The 17,949-nt window shown below is 59.8% G+C and overlaps 2 protein-coding genes across 2 annotated transcripts; one reads left to right on the top strand and one right to left on the bottom strand.

The window, feature by feature from the left end:
* Window positions 1-3,266: 3,266 nt before the first annotated feature.
* Window positions 3,267-4,982, top strand: HRG_00183 (glutamine synthetase, catalytic domain-containing protein; the record flags this gene model as incomplete). Its single annotated transcript, XM_044858654.1, has 7 exons — window positions 3,267-3,269; window positions 3,354-3,389; window positions 3,478-3,570; window positions 3,845-4,179; window positions 4,253-4,335; window positions 4,397-4,483; window positions 4,543-4,982. The coding sequence occupies 7 exons, from the start codon at window positions 3,267-3,269 to the stop codon at window positions 4,980-4,982; spliced, it is 1,077 nt and encodes a 358-aa protein (XP_044725054.1).
* An 840-nt stretch (window positions 4,983-5,822) lies between these two features.
* HRG_00182 (AMP-binding enzyme domain-containing protein) lies at window positions 5,823-17,949 on the bottom strand (the record flags this gene model as incomplete). Its single annotated transcript, XM_044858653.1, has 5 exons — window positions 5,823-8,723; window positions 8,793-9,754; window positions 9,858-17,364; window positions 17,423-17,683; window positions 17,755-17,949. The coding sequence occupies 5 exons, from the start codon at window positions 17,947-17,949 to the stop codon at window positions 5,823-5,825; spliced, it is 11,826 nt and encodes a 3,941-aa protein (XP_044725053.1).

The following is a 17,949-nucleotide window of genomic DNA, read 5'->3' as shown; positions in this document are numbered from 1 at the left end:
AGAGCGTTTGCAGGTCGCTGGCCGGGCAAGGGACCGGGCCGGGGACACCGGTCGCCTCTCGGCCCGCGTGGCTCAGGTGAAATGAAAACTTTAACCGACAGGTTGGTTGGGTAATTGCGAGCCGGTTTGGGAGAGGAGCTTTGTTGATGGGAAAAGGGTTGGGCGTGGTGGTCCGGAAGGGTCCAACGGGGACTCGGTCTTCCGCTTGCGGGGGGGGGCTTTGCAGATCGGAGGGGGATGAGAGCAACGACGGACGGTCCCGGACGGGAGGCTTACGGTACTCTGCACTTGGGGAGGGCATGCTGGGCATTCGTACTGTACAGTAGAGGTGAATAAAATAGAAACACATGCTAAGAAGAAGAGGCATTGCATGGCGCATGCGTGCATACCAGGGCTGAGGCCAGTGGCCGTGGGGGGTGGTAAGACAATATCGAGACAAGGCAAAAGACATTTGTGCACATACAGTATGTATCCGTAGAGTCGTCCCCCACGTCGGTACCTTGCTGATCCCGTCCCGCTGTGCTGTGCGCACGTGGCGTCGTCGCTCTTTCCGGTCTCTTTTTCATCAGTCGCTACACTTTCCGGTACTGTAGTTCGTACCTACTGTACTGACAGTGAGTGTACTTTGCACCTTGTCCTGTCTGTCACAGAACAGGCATGCCCACGCACCAAGCACCTTTCCCTTTGCATACAGGGAATGAAGCCAGGAAATAAATGCCTTGGAGGCGACATCGGAGGCCTTGTCCCTCTAGGACATGCGCCCCTGCGCTTCGAAACTCGCCATCAATGAAAAAGTAGTCTCTACCTGCTCCCCAAGTTCCGCGCGGCCAGCCCGAGGTGCGCGAGCCTCGGGAATCATGCGCGAGTGCAGCCCACAGGCCAATCACAGCCCGCCGATAAGCAAGTCTGCTGTTGCGGCGCTTCCTTCCAGGGCTCCAGACCCCCATCGAGGCGCAGGCGGCCGGACGGGTACCTCGCCTGCTGCCTCGGATGCCTCGTGTTGCCGAGTACTGCGTACCTTGATCGGCTAATAATAGGACACCGGCTACCTCGTACTTGCCCTGGCATGTAGCCCGGCCCATCTTCTCTCTTTTTGCCCCTTCTTCTAGATTTTCTCGCAAAGTCGCGCCGGCGTCCGGAACTCCCATGTGGCGGCCGGCGGGCGACACAAGGGGGGGAGTTGAGAGGCCTTGCCCAAAGAGGCAAGACGCGTTGGGGGTCGAAGATAACTGCAAATGTTGGACACGGAAGATGACACATATAAACGGGTCATTCTGTAAGGAACAAGTTTCGCCCAGATTGCAGTATTGGTGGTCCCCGGCCGGTTTACATGGCGTAATGCCAATGGGCAACTGGAAAGGGGCGGCGGTGGGGCTGCAAGAGCCTCTGAACTCGTGTCATCCGCTTGTCCCGCGCTTTCACCCATTCTCATAGACAGGCGCTCGAGAGGCTCTAGAGGTGACGTCGTCGAGAAATCCATCAGGAGAGGCTCGTGACTTTGATGATTTCAGGCCTCTGAGTCTCTTATCTAGAGTTCACCGCCCTCAAAGCAAAGGAGAGGCCTGTTGATGAGGTGAGGTAAGAAAGTAATTACCTGGCGACGATGCGTCTTGATTGGTGGCCGACAAAACAGACGCCCTCACCGGGTCAGATTCTCACGCTGCAAGGAGACCAAGAGGCCGTGCTTGTCGACGGCATGGGAAGCGCATGTCAACGACATGATGCATCTCCAGTTTGATCATGACATGTTTGCCCCCTACACGCCAAGAGCCGAGAAAGAGGGCGCGTGTGTCGCATGGCACCCCCGCCATTTTCCATCGAGGCGCTTTTAACCTCGCTAGCACTGATGCGCCATCTGCCCGGCGTTGTACCTTGCGTCTGCACTCGAATCCAGCACAGTATGCGCTGCCTGCTGGCGTGTGGTCAACACTGTGTAGAATCGCCTTGCCGCCTCTGGGATGCGCTGCTGTGGTGCGTCGGACGGCCCTGAAGGGTCTTTGTCCATGGCGTCAGCGCGCAACCAGAGACGGTAGGCATTCGTATTCTGCTGCTTGTTGTGATATCATGGTCATGCTGCGCATCGCCCTGTGCCCGCCGGCTCGGACTCACCAATGCTCCTACAGCACGGGCTTGGCAGCCGATGCCCAGCCCGTGGATACCCGGGCCGTGGCTCCCGTCACGGGGAAGCCAGCCGGGTTGAGAAAGGATGCAACGCGAGGGAGCCCCGAACTGCATCGACGCAATACGATGGCCGTTCGTGTTGCCCGTGCTGTGTGTCTATGGGACAAAGCACCGAGTAAGCATCAACAGATTGGGTGTTGGTGAGGCTTTGTTGGCGTTATCCTTCTTTGCTATACCTACGTAGGTCTGGACCTGCATCCTGGCCTGAAACTGGGAAGCGTTGGCCGGGTGTTGGCTGCCCCGGGCGACTGCAAAGAGGTACATAAAGTTCCGAAGCAAATTGCGAGTCATTAGATGCATTTGAAAACACGTATATTACAGTACATGCATACATACATACATACATACATACATGGACAAGAGGTTGGGCTCGATGATGGGCAAGCAAGGCCTTTTGGTGCCGACATTGGGTGGTGGCCAGACAACCAAGGCTCCTTGTGGGCCCTCTTGGGCGGTTGGTCAACGGACATGGATGAGGTACAGTACACTGTAGATTTCCGGCAATGTGAGAGGCGCCAACGGCCTCTTTCGGCGCAAGCACAGTCGCGCGCGGTGCTGCTGCAGCCCAGGCGCACCGCAAAACACGGCCCTGAGCCAGATTAAAACATGCCCAACCGGGCAGGACAGGACATTAGAAGCCTGTCATCCACCACCGTCAGCGCCAAATCAATATCTCGTGCAGCATGCTTCACCCCTCTAAGCCCCCCGCGAAACCCCACCCGGACACCCACCCAAAGCAGGGCCTCCAGGGCACCCCAAGGCGCAGTGTCGCCGCCGTCGCAGCACACCCCTTCCCCCCCCCGCCCCACCCCACAGCAGCCGGAACCAGCGACTGACAACCACACCCCTGCGTCGCCTTTTCTTATCTATACCTCGCGACAAGTACCCTCGACAAGGCCTCATGCTGGAAACATAAAACGCTCTCTGCCCCCTGCCCTTCTGGCCCTCCGCCATATATCCCTCGACCGCTATCCATCTCTCACTTGTCTTGTTTTTGATACCCGACCTTGCTCTTCCATCCATCATCTACGCTTCATCCATTCTACCTCATCCTCCTCCGGCTTCGGGCGTCAAAAACCGCAATCATGGTGCGTATTTTGATGCCCTCGCGCCGACTCTGTCCAATCACATGTCAAAGGACTTGGCTTGCTGACCATGATTGCTGCGCGCAGGCTAGCAGCGAAGTGCTCTCGTCGCGGACCGAGACGGTACGATGTTCCCTCGTTGCCAACCGTCGCCCAGGATACACGCGTCGAAATTGCGCATTCGGTATGGCTAACAAGTCGACTTGCACAGGTCAACAAGTATATGAAGCTCGATCAAAAGGGCAATATCATGGCCGAGTACGTCTGGATCGACGCCAACGGCGAGGTCCGCTCCAAGTCACGGGTGAGTTTTTACATGCTCCTTTTTCTCTGCCCGCGCAGCCAATGGCCATTTGCTCGTGGCTGCCGTCCAGCCATGATCTCGGAGCGACACTCGGCCACCGCCACCACCTGCGCCACATGTCGTCAACAGCCCTGCAACCGACGAGGCCAAGAAAACCAGGCCCGGCTTCGTCTGCACCATGACGACAACTCCCTCCGATGGCCTGCCACCGCGACTGGCCACCGCCCATGACGTGATGAAACGACCGACCCCCTGCTAACCTGCCTCTCCGCAGACTCTCAAGGAAAAGGCCTACAAGCCCGATGAGCTGCCCATCTGGAACTTTGACGGCTCCTCGACCGACCAGGCCCCCGGCGACAACTCGGACGTCTACCTTCGCCCGTGCGCCGTCTTCCCCGATCCCTTCCGCGGTACCCCCAACATCATCGTCCTCTCCGAGTGCTGGAACGCCGACGGCACCCCCAACAAGTACAACTACCGCCATGAGTGCAACAAGGTCATGGAGGCCTATGCCGACCATGTGCCGTGGTTCGGCCTCGAGCAGGAGTACACCCTCCTTGGCCACGACGACCGGCCCTATGGCTGGCCCAAAAACGGCTTCCCTGCCCCGTAAGCGGCTCCCCCATCTCGTGGCTTGAGAAGAGTAACAACCCCACTGACATTCCGTTCCCCCCCACCATAGTCAGGGTCCGTACTACTGCGGTGTTGGCAGCGGCAAGGTCGTGATGCGCGACATTGTCGAGTCCCACTACAAGGCGTGCATGTGTAAGTCTTGATCGCGCCATGATGTCATGTCTGGTCATGAATACTGACCCGAAGCCAATAGACGCCGGCGTCAACATCTCGGGAACCAATGCCGAGGTCATGCCCGCCCAGTGGGAGTTCCAGGTCGGCCCTTGCGAGGGCATCGAGAGTATGTAACTTTGCCGCTGTGCCACCTCGTGCGCATCATTGCTAACGTAATAAAAACAGTGGGCGACCATCTCTGGATGGCCCGGTTCTGCCTCGCCCGCGTTGCCGAGGACTTTGGCGTCAAGGTCTCGTGGCACCCCAAGCCCATCCCCGGCGACTGGAACGGCGCCGGCCTACACTCCAACTTCTCAACAAAGGAAATGCGCGAGGACGGCGGCCTGAAGCATATCGAGGACGCCATCAAGAAGCTCGAGCCTCATCACCTCGACTGCATCAAGGAGTACGGCGAGGACAATGAGCAGCGTCTCACTGGACGCCACGAGACGGGATCCATCGAACAGTTCACCTACGGCGTCGCTAACCGCGGCACCTCGATCCGCATCCCCCGCGAAACGGCTGCGAAGGGCGCCGGCTACTTTGAAGATCGCCGACCCGCCTCCAACGCCGATCCCTATCGCGTCACCCGCGTGCTCATGACGTCTATTTTTGGCAAGCTGTAAAACTACATACGACGCTTGACGTTCTTTTGCTTTTCATGGGATAAGCAGTCGCCGCACAAGGGTGACATTGGCGTTGGGCTTGGGCAGCATGGGTCAACAAACGCCCATCAAGGCGAATGGTCTTTTTTTCTTTCCAGCCTCTTAAACAAACACTGTCCATAGAAGACACATCCTACACTATACGTTAGGACAGGGGCTCTCTCTGGCCAACAGCATGTGTACATCCGATCCCCACTTCGCTTGGTACACCCACGCCTAGATCCAAAGTCGTCCGCCATGACAGGCTTCGTCTCGTCTCTGTGCCGTCCTGCAAGCCTCTGGGCGCCACGAAACGCGCAGCCGTTGGAGCATCCGCCTCGGTAGGAATGTACTGTAAGATGTGGACGTCATTTTATTTTCATGTATACAGTACGCTGAGCCTCACGATTCGCATACAGAAGTGCGATCGATGACGGCTTCTGGAGCTGAGCAGGCGCAGCAGGTAAGGTCGCCTCGGACCTCGGCTTTGACCGAGGACGGGGGCCCTGTGGCATTCGGGAAGACGGCAGAAGACTTCGGGGACTGTGCGCGTGATTGCTGTCGTCGTCGGGTGTTTGGGTCGTGGTTGACGGTGGTTGTGTTTTGTTAGGACGGGGCGGCCGGGGTCTTCACGACGGCAGAATCGTCATCTCTTTCGCGTGTTTTTTGCTCAGCTCTTTGGTTTGATTAATGTCGTACTATCGTTACAGGTGAATATAGGAACAATCTAGAAATGCAACGGCCCATCGCAACGGCAGTCTGTCTATCCTGATGGAAATTTTTAAAAAGAAAAGAAAGGAAACAAGACATACGCTCCAAGAGTCATGCACAGTATCCCCTAGTAGCAGCAAGCCGAGAGGCGGCAGAAACAAGGAAAGGGGGACACAAATCAGGCCGTGTCAAAGGATATATCTCGGTCTTCCGCAGGCGCCGCCACAGGCCGCTCAGGAACGTTGCGTCGACGGGCGGACAAGCGTCGACGGCGCCGGGGCAGAGGGCGTCGAGCGTGGCCATGGTGCGGCGGTTGTCGAGGCTGAACATGACGCTGCCCGTCGACAGGTTCTGCTTGATGACGGTGCTGCGCACTAGCTGGCCCGCGGCGTCCTCGCCCTCGGCCGTCTCCATGCCGCCCAGCCAGTCGTCGAGCGGCACCAGTCTGGGCTCGCCCTGGCCCGGGCGCAGGTCGGCGATGATTTGCGGCAGGTCCTTGAGGCGGAGGGGGTGAGGGTTGGTGATGTGGTAGATGAGCGGTGCCCCTGACGACGGCGATGATGACGATGATGATGACAGGGAGGACGACGACGACGAGGGCGAGGGCGGGGATGAGGACGAGGCGCCGGCGCCGGCGGCTTCGGACAGGGCCAGCGCCTCCTTGCGCGAGGTGAGGGCCAGTAGGTTCGAGGCGAGCCAGTCGACGGGGACGACGTCGACGGCGAAGCTGGGCTGGTCCGGACGGCCAATCTGCGGCACCATGCCCGACTCAATCATGCTGATGACGATGCGCATGGTGAACTCGTCGCCCGGGTCCAGCACGCCCGTGCCCTGGGCCGCCGCCGTAATGGCCGACGCGCGCGTGATGGTGACGGGGAAGCCGCGGCGCGCCGCCTTGACCAGCAAGTTCTCGGCCACCCACCGGCTCTTGAAGTAGCCGGCGTCGTCCTCGGTCGGCGGCGTAAAGTGCGCGCTGTCCTCCTCGCCCGTCACGTAGTCGTCGCGCGTGCGCCGCGACGCCGACCACGTCTGCAGATGCGCCACCGACCACGTCGACAGGTAGTGGATCTCGGACAGGCGCGCGCCCATGCCCGACAGGCGGATCACGTCGAAGATGGGCGTGACGTTGTGCGGCTTGAGCGCCGAGTACGTCTTGAGCAGCGACACGTGCCCGCCCAGGTGGTAGATGGCCTGCACGGAGGACCCGAGCTCGCGGAAGGCCGCCTTGGACAGGCCCAGGCCGGGCTGGATGAGCGAGCCCTCGACGCACCGCACGCGCGCCGCCACCTGCTCTGCCGTCAGCCCGTCGCCGAGGAGCCGGTGCTTCTCCAGCAGGCTGGTCAGCTGCGCCACGTCGAGCTTGTCCAGCGATCCGAGGACATGCACGGTGGCGTCGGGCTTGGACCGCAGCATCTCGGAGAGCAGGTGGATGCCGATGAAGGACTCTCCGCCGATGAGCAGCACCGTCTTGACATCGTCGCGGTCCACGCGAGGCGTGCCGCATCGTGGCGTGAACTGGCTCGTGTTGGGTAGGTTGGTCTCGACGCTCCAGCTGATGACGTTCTCGAAGCCGCCCTTCTTGCCGGCATCGCCCCCCTTGGCCCGCCTCACGTACGCGCACACGGCCGCCGCCGTCGGCTCCCGGATCAAGGCTGGCAGCGGCGGCGCAATCTTGAACAGCTTCTTGATCTTGGCTTGCAGCCGCACCAGCAGGATGCTGTTGCCGCCCTTCTCGAAGAAGGAGTCGTTGATGCCCACCTCGGTCCCGAGTGTTGCTCGGAAGAGGGCGAGGATTGTTGCTTCGAGATCCTCGGCGCCCGTCGTCACTGCTGCGCCCGGAGATCCGTTGACTGCGGCCTTACCTGGTTGCACCATGGCCGTTGAAGGATGCACGAGCTCAAGCGGGCGCTCCAGGAGGTTCCGGCGATCAACCTTGCCGCCCAGGGTGACCGGCAGCTTGCTCAGGAACTGGTAGCCGTTGGGGAGCATATAGTAGTTGAGGCGCGGTTTGATCTTGCGGTGCAGGTGAGAGACGATGGCCACCTTGTCATTCTCGTCGGTCACGCTGGCCTTGGGGACAATGAACGCAACGAGTCCCTGCTCATCCGAGTCGACGGCGCGTGCGACGACGGCAATGTCTATCAGGGCACCGGTCCTCCTCAAGCTCTGCGACTCCTTGAAAACAACCTGCTCGACCTCACCGAGGTCGACGCGGAAGCCGCGGAGCTTGATCTGCTTGTCGCCGGCGATGCGGCCGTGAAACTCGAGCTGGCCGTCTGTGCGGAAGCGGCCTCGGTCGCCCGTCTTGAACATCTTGTTCCAACCACGCCTGCGGTCCTCTTCGGATGCAAAGGGGTCGTCGACAAACGAACGGGCGTTGGCTTCGGGGCGGTTCAGGTAGCCGGCCCCGACCTGAGCGCCGCCCACGACGAGCTCTCCGATGTGGCCAAGCGGCACGGGGTTCCCCTTGGTGTCCAGCAAGTAGTGGCGGCAGTTGTCCATGGGATAGCCGATGGGAAGGCTAACGATGCCCTCTTCCGGACAGTCGATCTTGGCAATGGCTGTCTGCACCACGAGCTCAGAGGGCGACCAGGTGTTGAACAGAGTCGCAGGGGTCCCCAAGTCGTAAAAGGCCCTGGCAACGCGCACAGGAAGCCGCTCGCCGGCCAAGTAGGCAACCCTGTACTTTGAGCATTTCTTGAGCGCTTCAGGGTTGACTTCCACGAGGAGGGAGAACTGCGTAGGAGTAAAGTAAGTGACGGAGACGCCCTCCTTCATCATAAAGTCGGCCAGAGCGGCGGGGTCCTTGCGAACCTCCCACGAGGCCATCGAGACGGTGGCGCCCGCCGTCAGGCCCGAGAAGATTTGAACAACGGAGAGGTCAAAGGACATGGTCGTGTGTGCGAGGAAGTTGTCGTTGGCCGTGAAGCCATAGTCTTTGTTCAAGGTGCTCAGCATGGCTTGCGTGTTGGATTCCTTCAGCACCACCCCCTTGGGAGTGCCCGTGCTTCCCTGGTTCGAGTCAGATGGGGCCGATTCTCTACTTTTCATCGATGTATCACTCGTTCAAGAGGCACTCACAGAGGTGTAAATCATGTAAAAGGGGTCGTCGGGATGTCGGGCGCGCGGCCGCGCCAAGGTCCGACCGGCGGCTGCAGCCCCCTCGATCCCGACGACCTGGGGGGGGACGGCGACTTTCGACAGGAGCTCGGCGGCCAAAGCGTCTTGTCCCGGTCCGACAAGAAGGATCCTGGCCCCGGAGTCGGCCATCATGAAGGAGAGGCGGTCGTGGGCAAAGTCGGTATCGAGTGCGACGTAGCAGGAACCCGTCATCAGGGCACCCAGCATGCCCGCCACGGCCTCGACACCGGGGAGCGCGATGAGCGCGATACGGTCTCCGGGCTTGGCGCCGGCGTCGACGAGCTCAGAGGCCACGCTCTCGGCCTTCTCGATCAGCTGCCTGTAGGATACGCTGCAGCAGTCAGAAGTTTTTATCGCCGTAGCTTGGGGGTGTTGTCTTGCCATCGTGGAGATCACATCGAGCACCCCCCTTCCCTCCCACTGGTTCGCCCTGGTCTCCGTGTTCCAGTAGTTCTTCTTCAGAAAGTCGACCTCGAGGGGCCCGCACATGCCGACCTCGTCAATGGGCTGGCGGTGGTCCTTGATGCAGCTCGTGAGAAACGTGTTGAAGTTGTCGAGGAAGCGTTCCATGTCTGCGTCGTGATAGAGGGCAGTGGCGTACTCAATCTTGAGATCGAGACTGTGCTCGGAAGTCTCAATGGCCTCGAGCTGGATATCAGCAGCGGTGGGAATATCGTCGGACTCGATATCCTCGACCACAAAGTCGACGGTCTGGTAGGTTGGCACGGGGCCGTGGATCTGGTAGTTGACAGCGATTTGGCCGACCGGCATGTGGCTGCTCATCTTCTTGACCTTCATGATGTCCACAATGGTGTCGAAAGGGACACCACTATGCGCCATGGCGTCGAGCGCGCGCGCCTTGGTGGCCTGGAACAGCTGGTCAAACGGCACGTCACAGTCATCTGTTCCCGCAAAGAGTCAGCATCGGCCCATGTACATACTCTCACCCGCGTGCTCCCGGTGCAGCTTGATGCGCTCCATTCCCCGGCGGGCATTGTCACTTACCATTGCATCGCACAGGCGCCAAGTTGACAAAGAAGCCCATCAGGGGGTCAGTGTCGGGGTGGGGCCTGTTGCCGTCAACCACCAGGAGGACCAGGTCCTTCTCCTCGGTGTACCGGTAGATGAAGGCTCGGAAGGCGGCCAGGACAAAGTGGAAGGGTGTTCCGCTGGACTGGGCCGCGATGCGCTTCATGCGGGCAAACAGCTTCGCGTCCAGGTTGGCCTTGACCTTGTGGCGATGCGGATCGCTGCGCGCAGGACGCTCGCCCTTGGCAAAGGGGAGCACCTTGCTTGACTGGGGCAGGCCCTGTAGGGTCGAGCACCACCAGTCGAGGTCTGGCTTCATCAGGTCCGAGGCCAGACGGGCGTTGTGCCAGAGGGTAAAGTCGACGTAGCTGAACTCAGGGGCTGAGACAGTTGCGAGGTCCTGACCAGTGCGGATGGCGTCGTAGACGGCGACAAACTGGGACATCATGGGAAACAAGCTGGCGCGATCGATGGAGATGTGGTGCGTCATGCCAACAATGGCCCAGTCCTCCTCGCTCAACTTGGCGAGTGAGTAGGTGGCCACCTCTCCGCCCTCGACGTTCATCTCGATCCTGCGGTTGTACCGGACAAACTCCTGCAGAGCTTCCTCCTTGTCGGATTCATTGCTTAAGTCCCTGTAGTCGATGCCGAGATCAAAGTCCTCCAGAGGCTCCTGCACGGCAAAGTCGTCGCCCTCGAAATAAGCCGTCCGCAGGGCAGGGTTTCGCACAGCCATTTCGTGGATGGCCCTTTGCAGGACAGGGTAGTCAGGCTTGCCCTTCATCCGGAGAACAATGGGCAAGTTGAGGAAGGACTTATCCTCGAGGAAGCTGTGCACGAACCAGAGGCGAGACTGGAAGGTGGATAGAGGAATGACATCGGTTGGCTGCGACTTGGTGAGCTGGCCAGTGGCCATGGCGGAGACCGTGCTCTCCTCCTCGCTGCTCTTGGACTCGGCGACGGCCTTCTTGTCGGACTTGTCCGTGGCAGCCTCCTTGGTCGCCGTCTTGGTCGTCACCATGCGGGCAGTCTTGGACACCAGTGCGTTGATGGACGCGGCGCCGAGGATGTCAAAGAGGGCAATGTCGACCTGGGCCTCCTTTCGGAACCATTTTCGGAACTCGACAGCCACGATGGAGTCCAAGCCATAGGCCGAAAGAGGATTGCCGGGGAGGATGGATTCTCTGGGTGTGGCCAGAACGCTTGCAATCTTCTCCAAGAACCCGTCTAGGAGAATCTCAGTCTTCTTCTCCACGTCGGGCTCCTCCCTCAAGAGTGCCAGCAGGTTCTTGGAAGCCTGGCCGGCACCCTCGGCTCCGAAATCGTGGTTGGAGTAAAGGTTCTTCATCAGGGGTTTGCTGGCCCAGTAGACCTCGGGAGAGATGAGGCCGACGCCGCTGATGATCTGGTGGCCAGTGCAGCCACGGGCAGTCAGGGCCGGGGCGGACTCTTCGGCCATGACGGCCTCCTCGAGCTGAAAGAGGAGCTCGTCTTCGTTGATGGTGTCCATGCCCATCCGGAGCATAATCTTCTGGAGCTCTTCGTTCTCGGCCACGACACCGACGCCGGTGACGGCACCAACGTTCATGGTCGTGCCCTTGAGGCCAAGCTCGCGGCGGTGACGCATGAGAGCATCGAGGTAGCAGTTGGCAGCTGAATAGTTGGCCTGGCCCTTGGAGCCGGCAACGGCAGCCAGAGAGGAGAAGCAAATAAAGAAGTCTAGGTCGATGCCGAGAGTTGCCTCGTGGAGGTTCTTTGTTCCCTCAACCTTGGGCTGGCAGCACCTTTGCCACTGCTTGTATGTCATGGTCTCGAGAGGCTTGTCCTGAAGGACCATGGCGGCCTGGAAGACGCCACCGAGGTCGGAGCCAATGGCGTCGATGCAGCGCTGGACATCGGCGCGCCTGGAGACATCGCCGCGGTGGACGTTGACCTCGACGCCGCGCTCGGTGAGCCAGTCAATCGTGGCCTTGGCTTCGGACTTGTCGGCACCAGATCGAGAGAGGAAGGCCAGCTTCCTGGCGCCCTTCCGCACCATCCACTGCGAGAGCGTTCGCCCCAGACCGCCAAGACCGCCGACGAGAAGGTAGTGCTTGGACGAGTTGAAGAGCTTGACGTGGCGGTAGCCGCTGTGCATAACGGGGACCATGTCCTCAGGATGGGGAACAAGAACAACCTTGCCGGTGTGCTTGCCCTTTTGCAGCAGACGGAAGCCCTGGATGACATCCGAGTAGGCCACCTCCTTGATGGTGGCGGGCGCCCTGATTTCGCCGTTGGCGATCAAGGCACAGCATTCCTTGAACAGCTTTTCGCCGAGAGCCTCGTTCTGTTCAAACATGGTGACGAGGTCGATCGAGGCAAAGAGGACGTTCCGTCGGAATGGGTCCATAGCAATCTTGCTGTTCTCGTGGATATCACGCTTTCCAATTTCCAGGAAGCGGCCAAAGGGAGCAAGACAAGCCCAAGAGGCGTGGAGGAGGGGACCAGCCAAGCTGTTGAGAACAACATCGACGCCCTTGCCGTTGGTAGCCTCCATGACGCCCTTGGCGAACGAGGCGTCTCGGGACGAGAACATCTGGTCCTCGGTAAGGCCATAGACGTCCTTCAGGAGCTGTCGCTTGGCGGGAGAGCCGACGGTAGCGAGGATGCGAGCACCGGCGCGTTGAGCAATCTGGACGGCCATCTGACCGACACCACCAGCGGCGGCGTGAATAAGAACCGTCTCGCCCTTGCCAAGTCGCGCCGTGTGGTCCAGAGCAAACCAAGCGGTGCTCAGAATCAGGGGCATGGCGGCCGCGTCCGCATAAGACAGGCTGTCAGGGACCTTGGCGCACCACGAAGCAGGGTTGCGCACCACGCTCCTGTGTGCGCCCTGGCCGGGACGGAGAGCTACAATACGGTCGCCGACCTTGAAGTCCGTGACGCTGGCTCCGACCTTGGTGCAAATGCCGGCGCATTCGTCACCAAGCTTGAAGTCCTCGATGATGCCCATGCTGGCGGCGATGTCGCGGAAGTTGATGGCAGAGGCCTTGGTCTCGATCTCGACCTCGTTGTCGTTGATCTCGCAGTCCATGATTTCCGTATCTTCGCCAAAGTATAGAGTCTCCAGCAGACCAACCTTGCCGATCCTGAGAGCAACGGGGTTTCTGGTCTGGGGCGTCCTGAGCGGCTCCAGGCGAGGCTCCTGGTTGGGGCCGTTCCTGAGCTTGCAGTTGCGGTCATCGTCAGCCTCGACTCTGGGGATGTAGAAGGTGCCGTTGCGCTCCGTAACCTCATCCTCGGTGATTCTGCTGTCAAGGAGGCGCAACATGTTGGCTGCCACGGACTGGGCAGAGGATTCGAGACCAAAGTCGAACGTCACAGCACGGAGAGTATCGTTCTCAGACCGGGCTGTGCGGACGAGACCCATGTACATGGCACATTCCGGGCGACCGGCCTCGAGGGTGGCACTCTCGGTCAACCAGATGGTGTTCTTCTCGAGAGACACAAGCAGGGCCTGTGCACCCTCGAAGACGGCGCTGTCTGAGGCAGACTCGTCCAAGCAAGCCAGGACGACGACATCGTCCGAGAGAACGGCAGTGCTGGTAGCCAGCTCGGCGAAAGTGGTTTGAGTGATTCTGCCGCTGTATGCGGATTGCAACTCGCTGAGGATGGCAGAAGCGCGGTCAGAAAGCCTGCCGGCAGGCACAACGACGGAAACCTCAGACGGCAGCTCGAAAGGCTCGGCGGCCTTGCGAAGGGCCGCGCAGACGGGCCCGGAGAAGACCTCGTGGAAACCAGCAGCAGCAGCTTCGTTCTGGCCGTCGAGGAGGACACAGCCGCTGTCGTTCATGAAAGAAGTGGCATCAACGCCGGCCTCGCTGACGATGACAAGATCATAGGAGCCAGCCTGGGGCTCGGCAACGCTGACAAGACCCCTAGAGATCTTGGACAGCTCCTCAGCCGCCTCCTCAGCAAACTCCTTGCCCTGCAGCGAGCAAACGTCGAGTTTCTTGAAGCGTCGGCGCTCACCCTTGCCAGCGCCCAGAGATCGGACAACTTCCCTCGTGCGCTCCAGATCCGACGTGACGTGCAGGATCGTGGTGTTGGGAAACTGGTGGGCGAAGATATCCACAACATCCGACAGGGGCTTCCCCTTGACATTGGTCATCATGTCAAAGCACGGCTGCCAGCGCTGGCGATAAAATAGCACGCGAGGACCTTGACCCTCGGGGGCCTCACGCCCGAGAGACGTGACCTCGAGGCCGGCAATCTCCATCATGAGCTCGCCCTGGTCGTTCTGCATCATCATGTTGTTGATGGCGACGCGGGGAGACGGGAGCTGCGTGAAGGAACCGACTTGGAAGTGCTTGGTGGCCCTGTTGTTCTTCCAGTCGAAGAAGTTGCCCGAGATGGCCAGAGAGCGGAAAAAGGACGGGACGTAGGGCTCGTCAATGGGACGGCCAAGGCGGTCTTCAATGGCGTGGTAGATGACGTGGAAGAAAGAGTCCAGGAGGGTAGGATGCAGGACTGTCTCATCACCAGCGTCGTTTGGCAGGACGGATGGCTCGAAGACAAGGTCACAGACGGAGAAGCCAACGCCGCTCTCGACGTTGCCCTTCAGCAGGCGGAACTTTTCGCCGTAAGCAAGACCGAGTTCAGCCATGTTCTTGTAGAAGCTGCCGACGGGCATCGAGCGGTACGTCTTCTTGCGCAGGTCTGCGAAAGAGGTGCCTTCAGGATAGGCGGCGGTATACTCGAGAGGAGCGGCGTCGCCCCTCTCGACGCTAATAATGCCGTGGCAGTGGCTCGTGCAGTTGGAGGTCTCGTCGTACGAAAAGACATTGAACTCGTACCAGTTGTCAGAGTGGCTCTTGGCAGACAGGGTCACCGGCTTGAGTTCCAGGAGAACCTCAACCCCCTCATCCGTGTTTGGTATCAGCAGCGCGTTCTTGACGACAATGTCCTTGAAGTGGATCATCTTGACACTGTCAATCTCGTCGGTGCGGATGACAGCCTCGATGGCCATGCTGATGTACCCGGCACCGGGGAACACAATCTTGTTCTCAACAACGTGCTCGTTCAGCCAGGGCAGCTCACTCATGCGCAGGTAGTTGCGGAAGATGGGGTGCTTGGCGATGGAACCAGCAACGCGGTGGCCCAGGGTCGAGTGGCGAAACTCCCTCTGGCGGTGCTCCTTGATGTGGCGGGTCTCGGACCAGTAGCGACGATGGTCCCACGTGTATGTGGGCAGGTCAGCGAGCTTATCGCCAGTCGGGGTGTTGACCAGGGAGCCGTCCGCTGCGCGGCTGAGGTTCTCGTTTGCGGAGACCAGATCAACGGGATAGCCCAGAGAGAAGAGGGTGCCCACCATGCTCAGGAGGCCTTCAAAGTCGGGCACACCGCGGGTGAGGGAGGCAACATATGGCAGATCAAGCTTAAGCGCCTGAACGGTCTGGCGAGCAGGTCCCTTCAGGGCCGGGTGAGGACCAATCTCAACCAAAACGTCAATGTTTTTGTCATCCTGCTCATCAAGGAGAATGCCAGTGAGGGCATCAGAGAAGCGCACGGCCTGAACCATGTTGGCTGCCCAGTACGAAGCGCCCATCTTCTCGTGGTCCGCGAGGCGGGACGTGACGCTTGAGAACATGCGGCACTTGGCAGGCTGCGTCTTGAAGCTTGAATTGTTTTTCAGCGCGTTCTCGTACGCAGGTGCAAGAGGGAACATATGGTGGGAGTGGAAAGCCTGCTTGACGATGAGCTGGCGGACGAACACCTTCTTCTCCGTCAGCTTCTCCTTGAGCTCCTGTATGGCGTCTTCATCTCCGGAGACGGTCATGGTGGAAGGGCTGTTGACGGCGGCAATGGTCAAGCGGCCAGCAAAGGGCTTGAGCTCCTCCAGACACTTGCTTTCCGGCAGCCCGACGGCCATCATGCCTCCTCGAACGCCGTCATCCCGGCTCGCAGACATGTAGCGACCTCGATAATAGGCGGCGATGAGGGCGCCCTCAAAAGTGAGAATGCCGGCGGCGTACGCAGCCCCCATCTCACCGGAAGAATGGCCCACGACGGCTGAAGGCTTGATACCCCATGTTCCCATGAGATCGATCAGCGCCAGCTGCAGAGCGGTACAAATGGTTTGAGAGTAGAGCGTCTCGCCGAGAAGGGAAGTTTCCTTGGTCTTGCTCAGCTCCGCGACGATTGACCACTCCGGGCCGTCCGGCAGCTCTTTCAGTACTGTATCGCAGCGATGCAGGCTTTGGCGGAAGTGCGGACACTCGTCAATGAGCTGGCGACCCATGGCGTACCACTGAGCACCCTGTCCGGTGAAGATGAAGCCGAGCCGGGGGGCCGTGTTCATGGCCGCGGTCCAAGGGGCGGCGGGACGAGGCGTGCGTAGCTGTTCCCCCAGGCCGGTGGAGTCGCTCGCAACGACAAAGGAGCGCTGGCTGTGCATGGTGCGGCGCGTAGACAGACTGTAGGCGAGGTCGGCAATCGTGACGTCGGAGTTCTCCAGATACGTGGACAAGGTCTCCTCGGAGAGCTCGCCGGCCTTGGGCGAGTGGGAGGTCAGGGGAACAAGATACGGACGGGAGTGAACACCGTTCGCAATTGGCTCCGAGGCAATCGGCGCTGGCAATTCGTCACCCTTGGTGTACTCTTCAAGCACGACGTGAGCGTTGGTGCCGCCGTAGCCAAAGGAGTTGATACTGGCACGACGAGAAACACCTTCAGGGACCTTCCATTCGGTGACGTTGGTGGGAACAGCAATTTTCCAGTTGTCAAAGTCGATCTTGGGGTTGGGATTCTTGAAGTGCATGTTGGGAGGGATGAGGCCGCGCTCAAGAGCCAGGGTGGTCTTGATGACACCGGCCAGGCCGGAAGCGCCCTCGAGATGGCCAATGTTGGTCTTGACGGAACCGACGTAGAGGGGCTCCTCACGGCCAGGGGCAAAGACGGCGCCGATGGCGCGAGTCTCGAGAGGATCGCCAGCAGCGGTACCAGTACCGTGAGCCTCAAAGTATTGCGTGTCATTGGGGTGCAGTCCGGCCTTCTCGTAGGTGGAGCGCATGAGCTGCTCCTGGGCCACCGAGTTGGGCAGCGTGATGCCATTCTTTTTGCCGTCGTGGTTCGTGCCAGTCGCGCGGACGACAGCGCGGATGTTGTCGCCGTTGGAAAGCGCACCAGACTTGCGCTTCAGGATTGCGCAGGCGATACCCTCACCGCGGACGTAGCCGCTGCCGGAGGAGTCGAAAGCCGCACAGCGACCGCTGGTGGAAAGCATGCCCAGATCGGTCATGGTCACGAAGATGTTGCTGTCAAAGTGCAGCGACGAGCCAACAATGATGGAGATGTCGGACTCGCCGTTCTGCAACGTCTGGTTGCCGAGATGAAAACAGACCAGCGACGAAGAGCAGGCAGTGTCGACTGTGACACTGGTACCATGGAGATCGTAAAAGTACGAGATTCGGTTGGAAAGAATGGCGTCTCCAGTGCCGGTGACCTATTCGCAATGTGGCCGTTAGCACTCATGTTTGTAGGCTCAGGGACACTGCACATACAGTGTACTTGGGATAGTATTCCAGGTCCTTGGTCAACATGGAGTTGTAGTCGTTGGTAAAGCAGCCGCAGAATACGGAAGTGGAAGATCCCCGGATCTCCTGGAGAGTGATTCCAGCATTCTCCAGAGCTTCGTAGACGACCTCGAGCAGCAGCCGCTGCTGAGGATCCATGGCCTCGGCTTCTTTTCCAGAGATGCCGAAGAAACCAGCGTCAAATTCCCCAATATCCTGATCGAGAAAGTAGCCGAAGCGAGCATTGGTCTGCAAGCAGCGTCAGTTATATAGTTCCTCGAGCTGCTTGATGCAGACCTCTGGCAGCGCCTTGCACTTACAGTGGCCTTGTGCGTAGGCTCGGGATGGAAAAAGGCATCCACGTTGAACCTGTCCTTGGGCATCTTCTTCTGAACATCACGCTGCTCAGCGATGCTGTCCCAGAGCTTACTCGGGGTGCTGGCTCCTGGGACTCGACAGGCAAGGCCGACGATGACGCTAGGGTCGTCGGTGCGTTCGTTCACTCGGGCGGCCAT

Source organism: Hirsutella rhossiliensis (genome assembly GCF_020360975.1).
Source record: "Hirsutella rhossiliensis strain HR02 chromosome Unknown scaffold00001, whole genome shotgun sequence".
Lineage (NCBI taxonomy): Eukaryota > Fungi > Ascomycota > Sordariomycetes > Hypocreales > Ophiocordycipitaceae > Hirsutella > Hirsutella rhossiliensis.
Note: the sequence above shows the minus strand (reverse complement) of the source record. Positions and strands in the feature narration are given on the sequence as shown.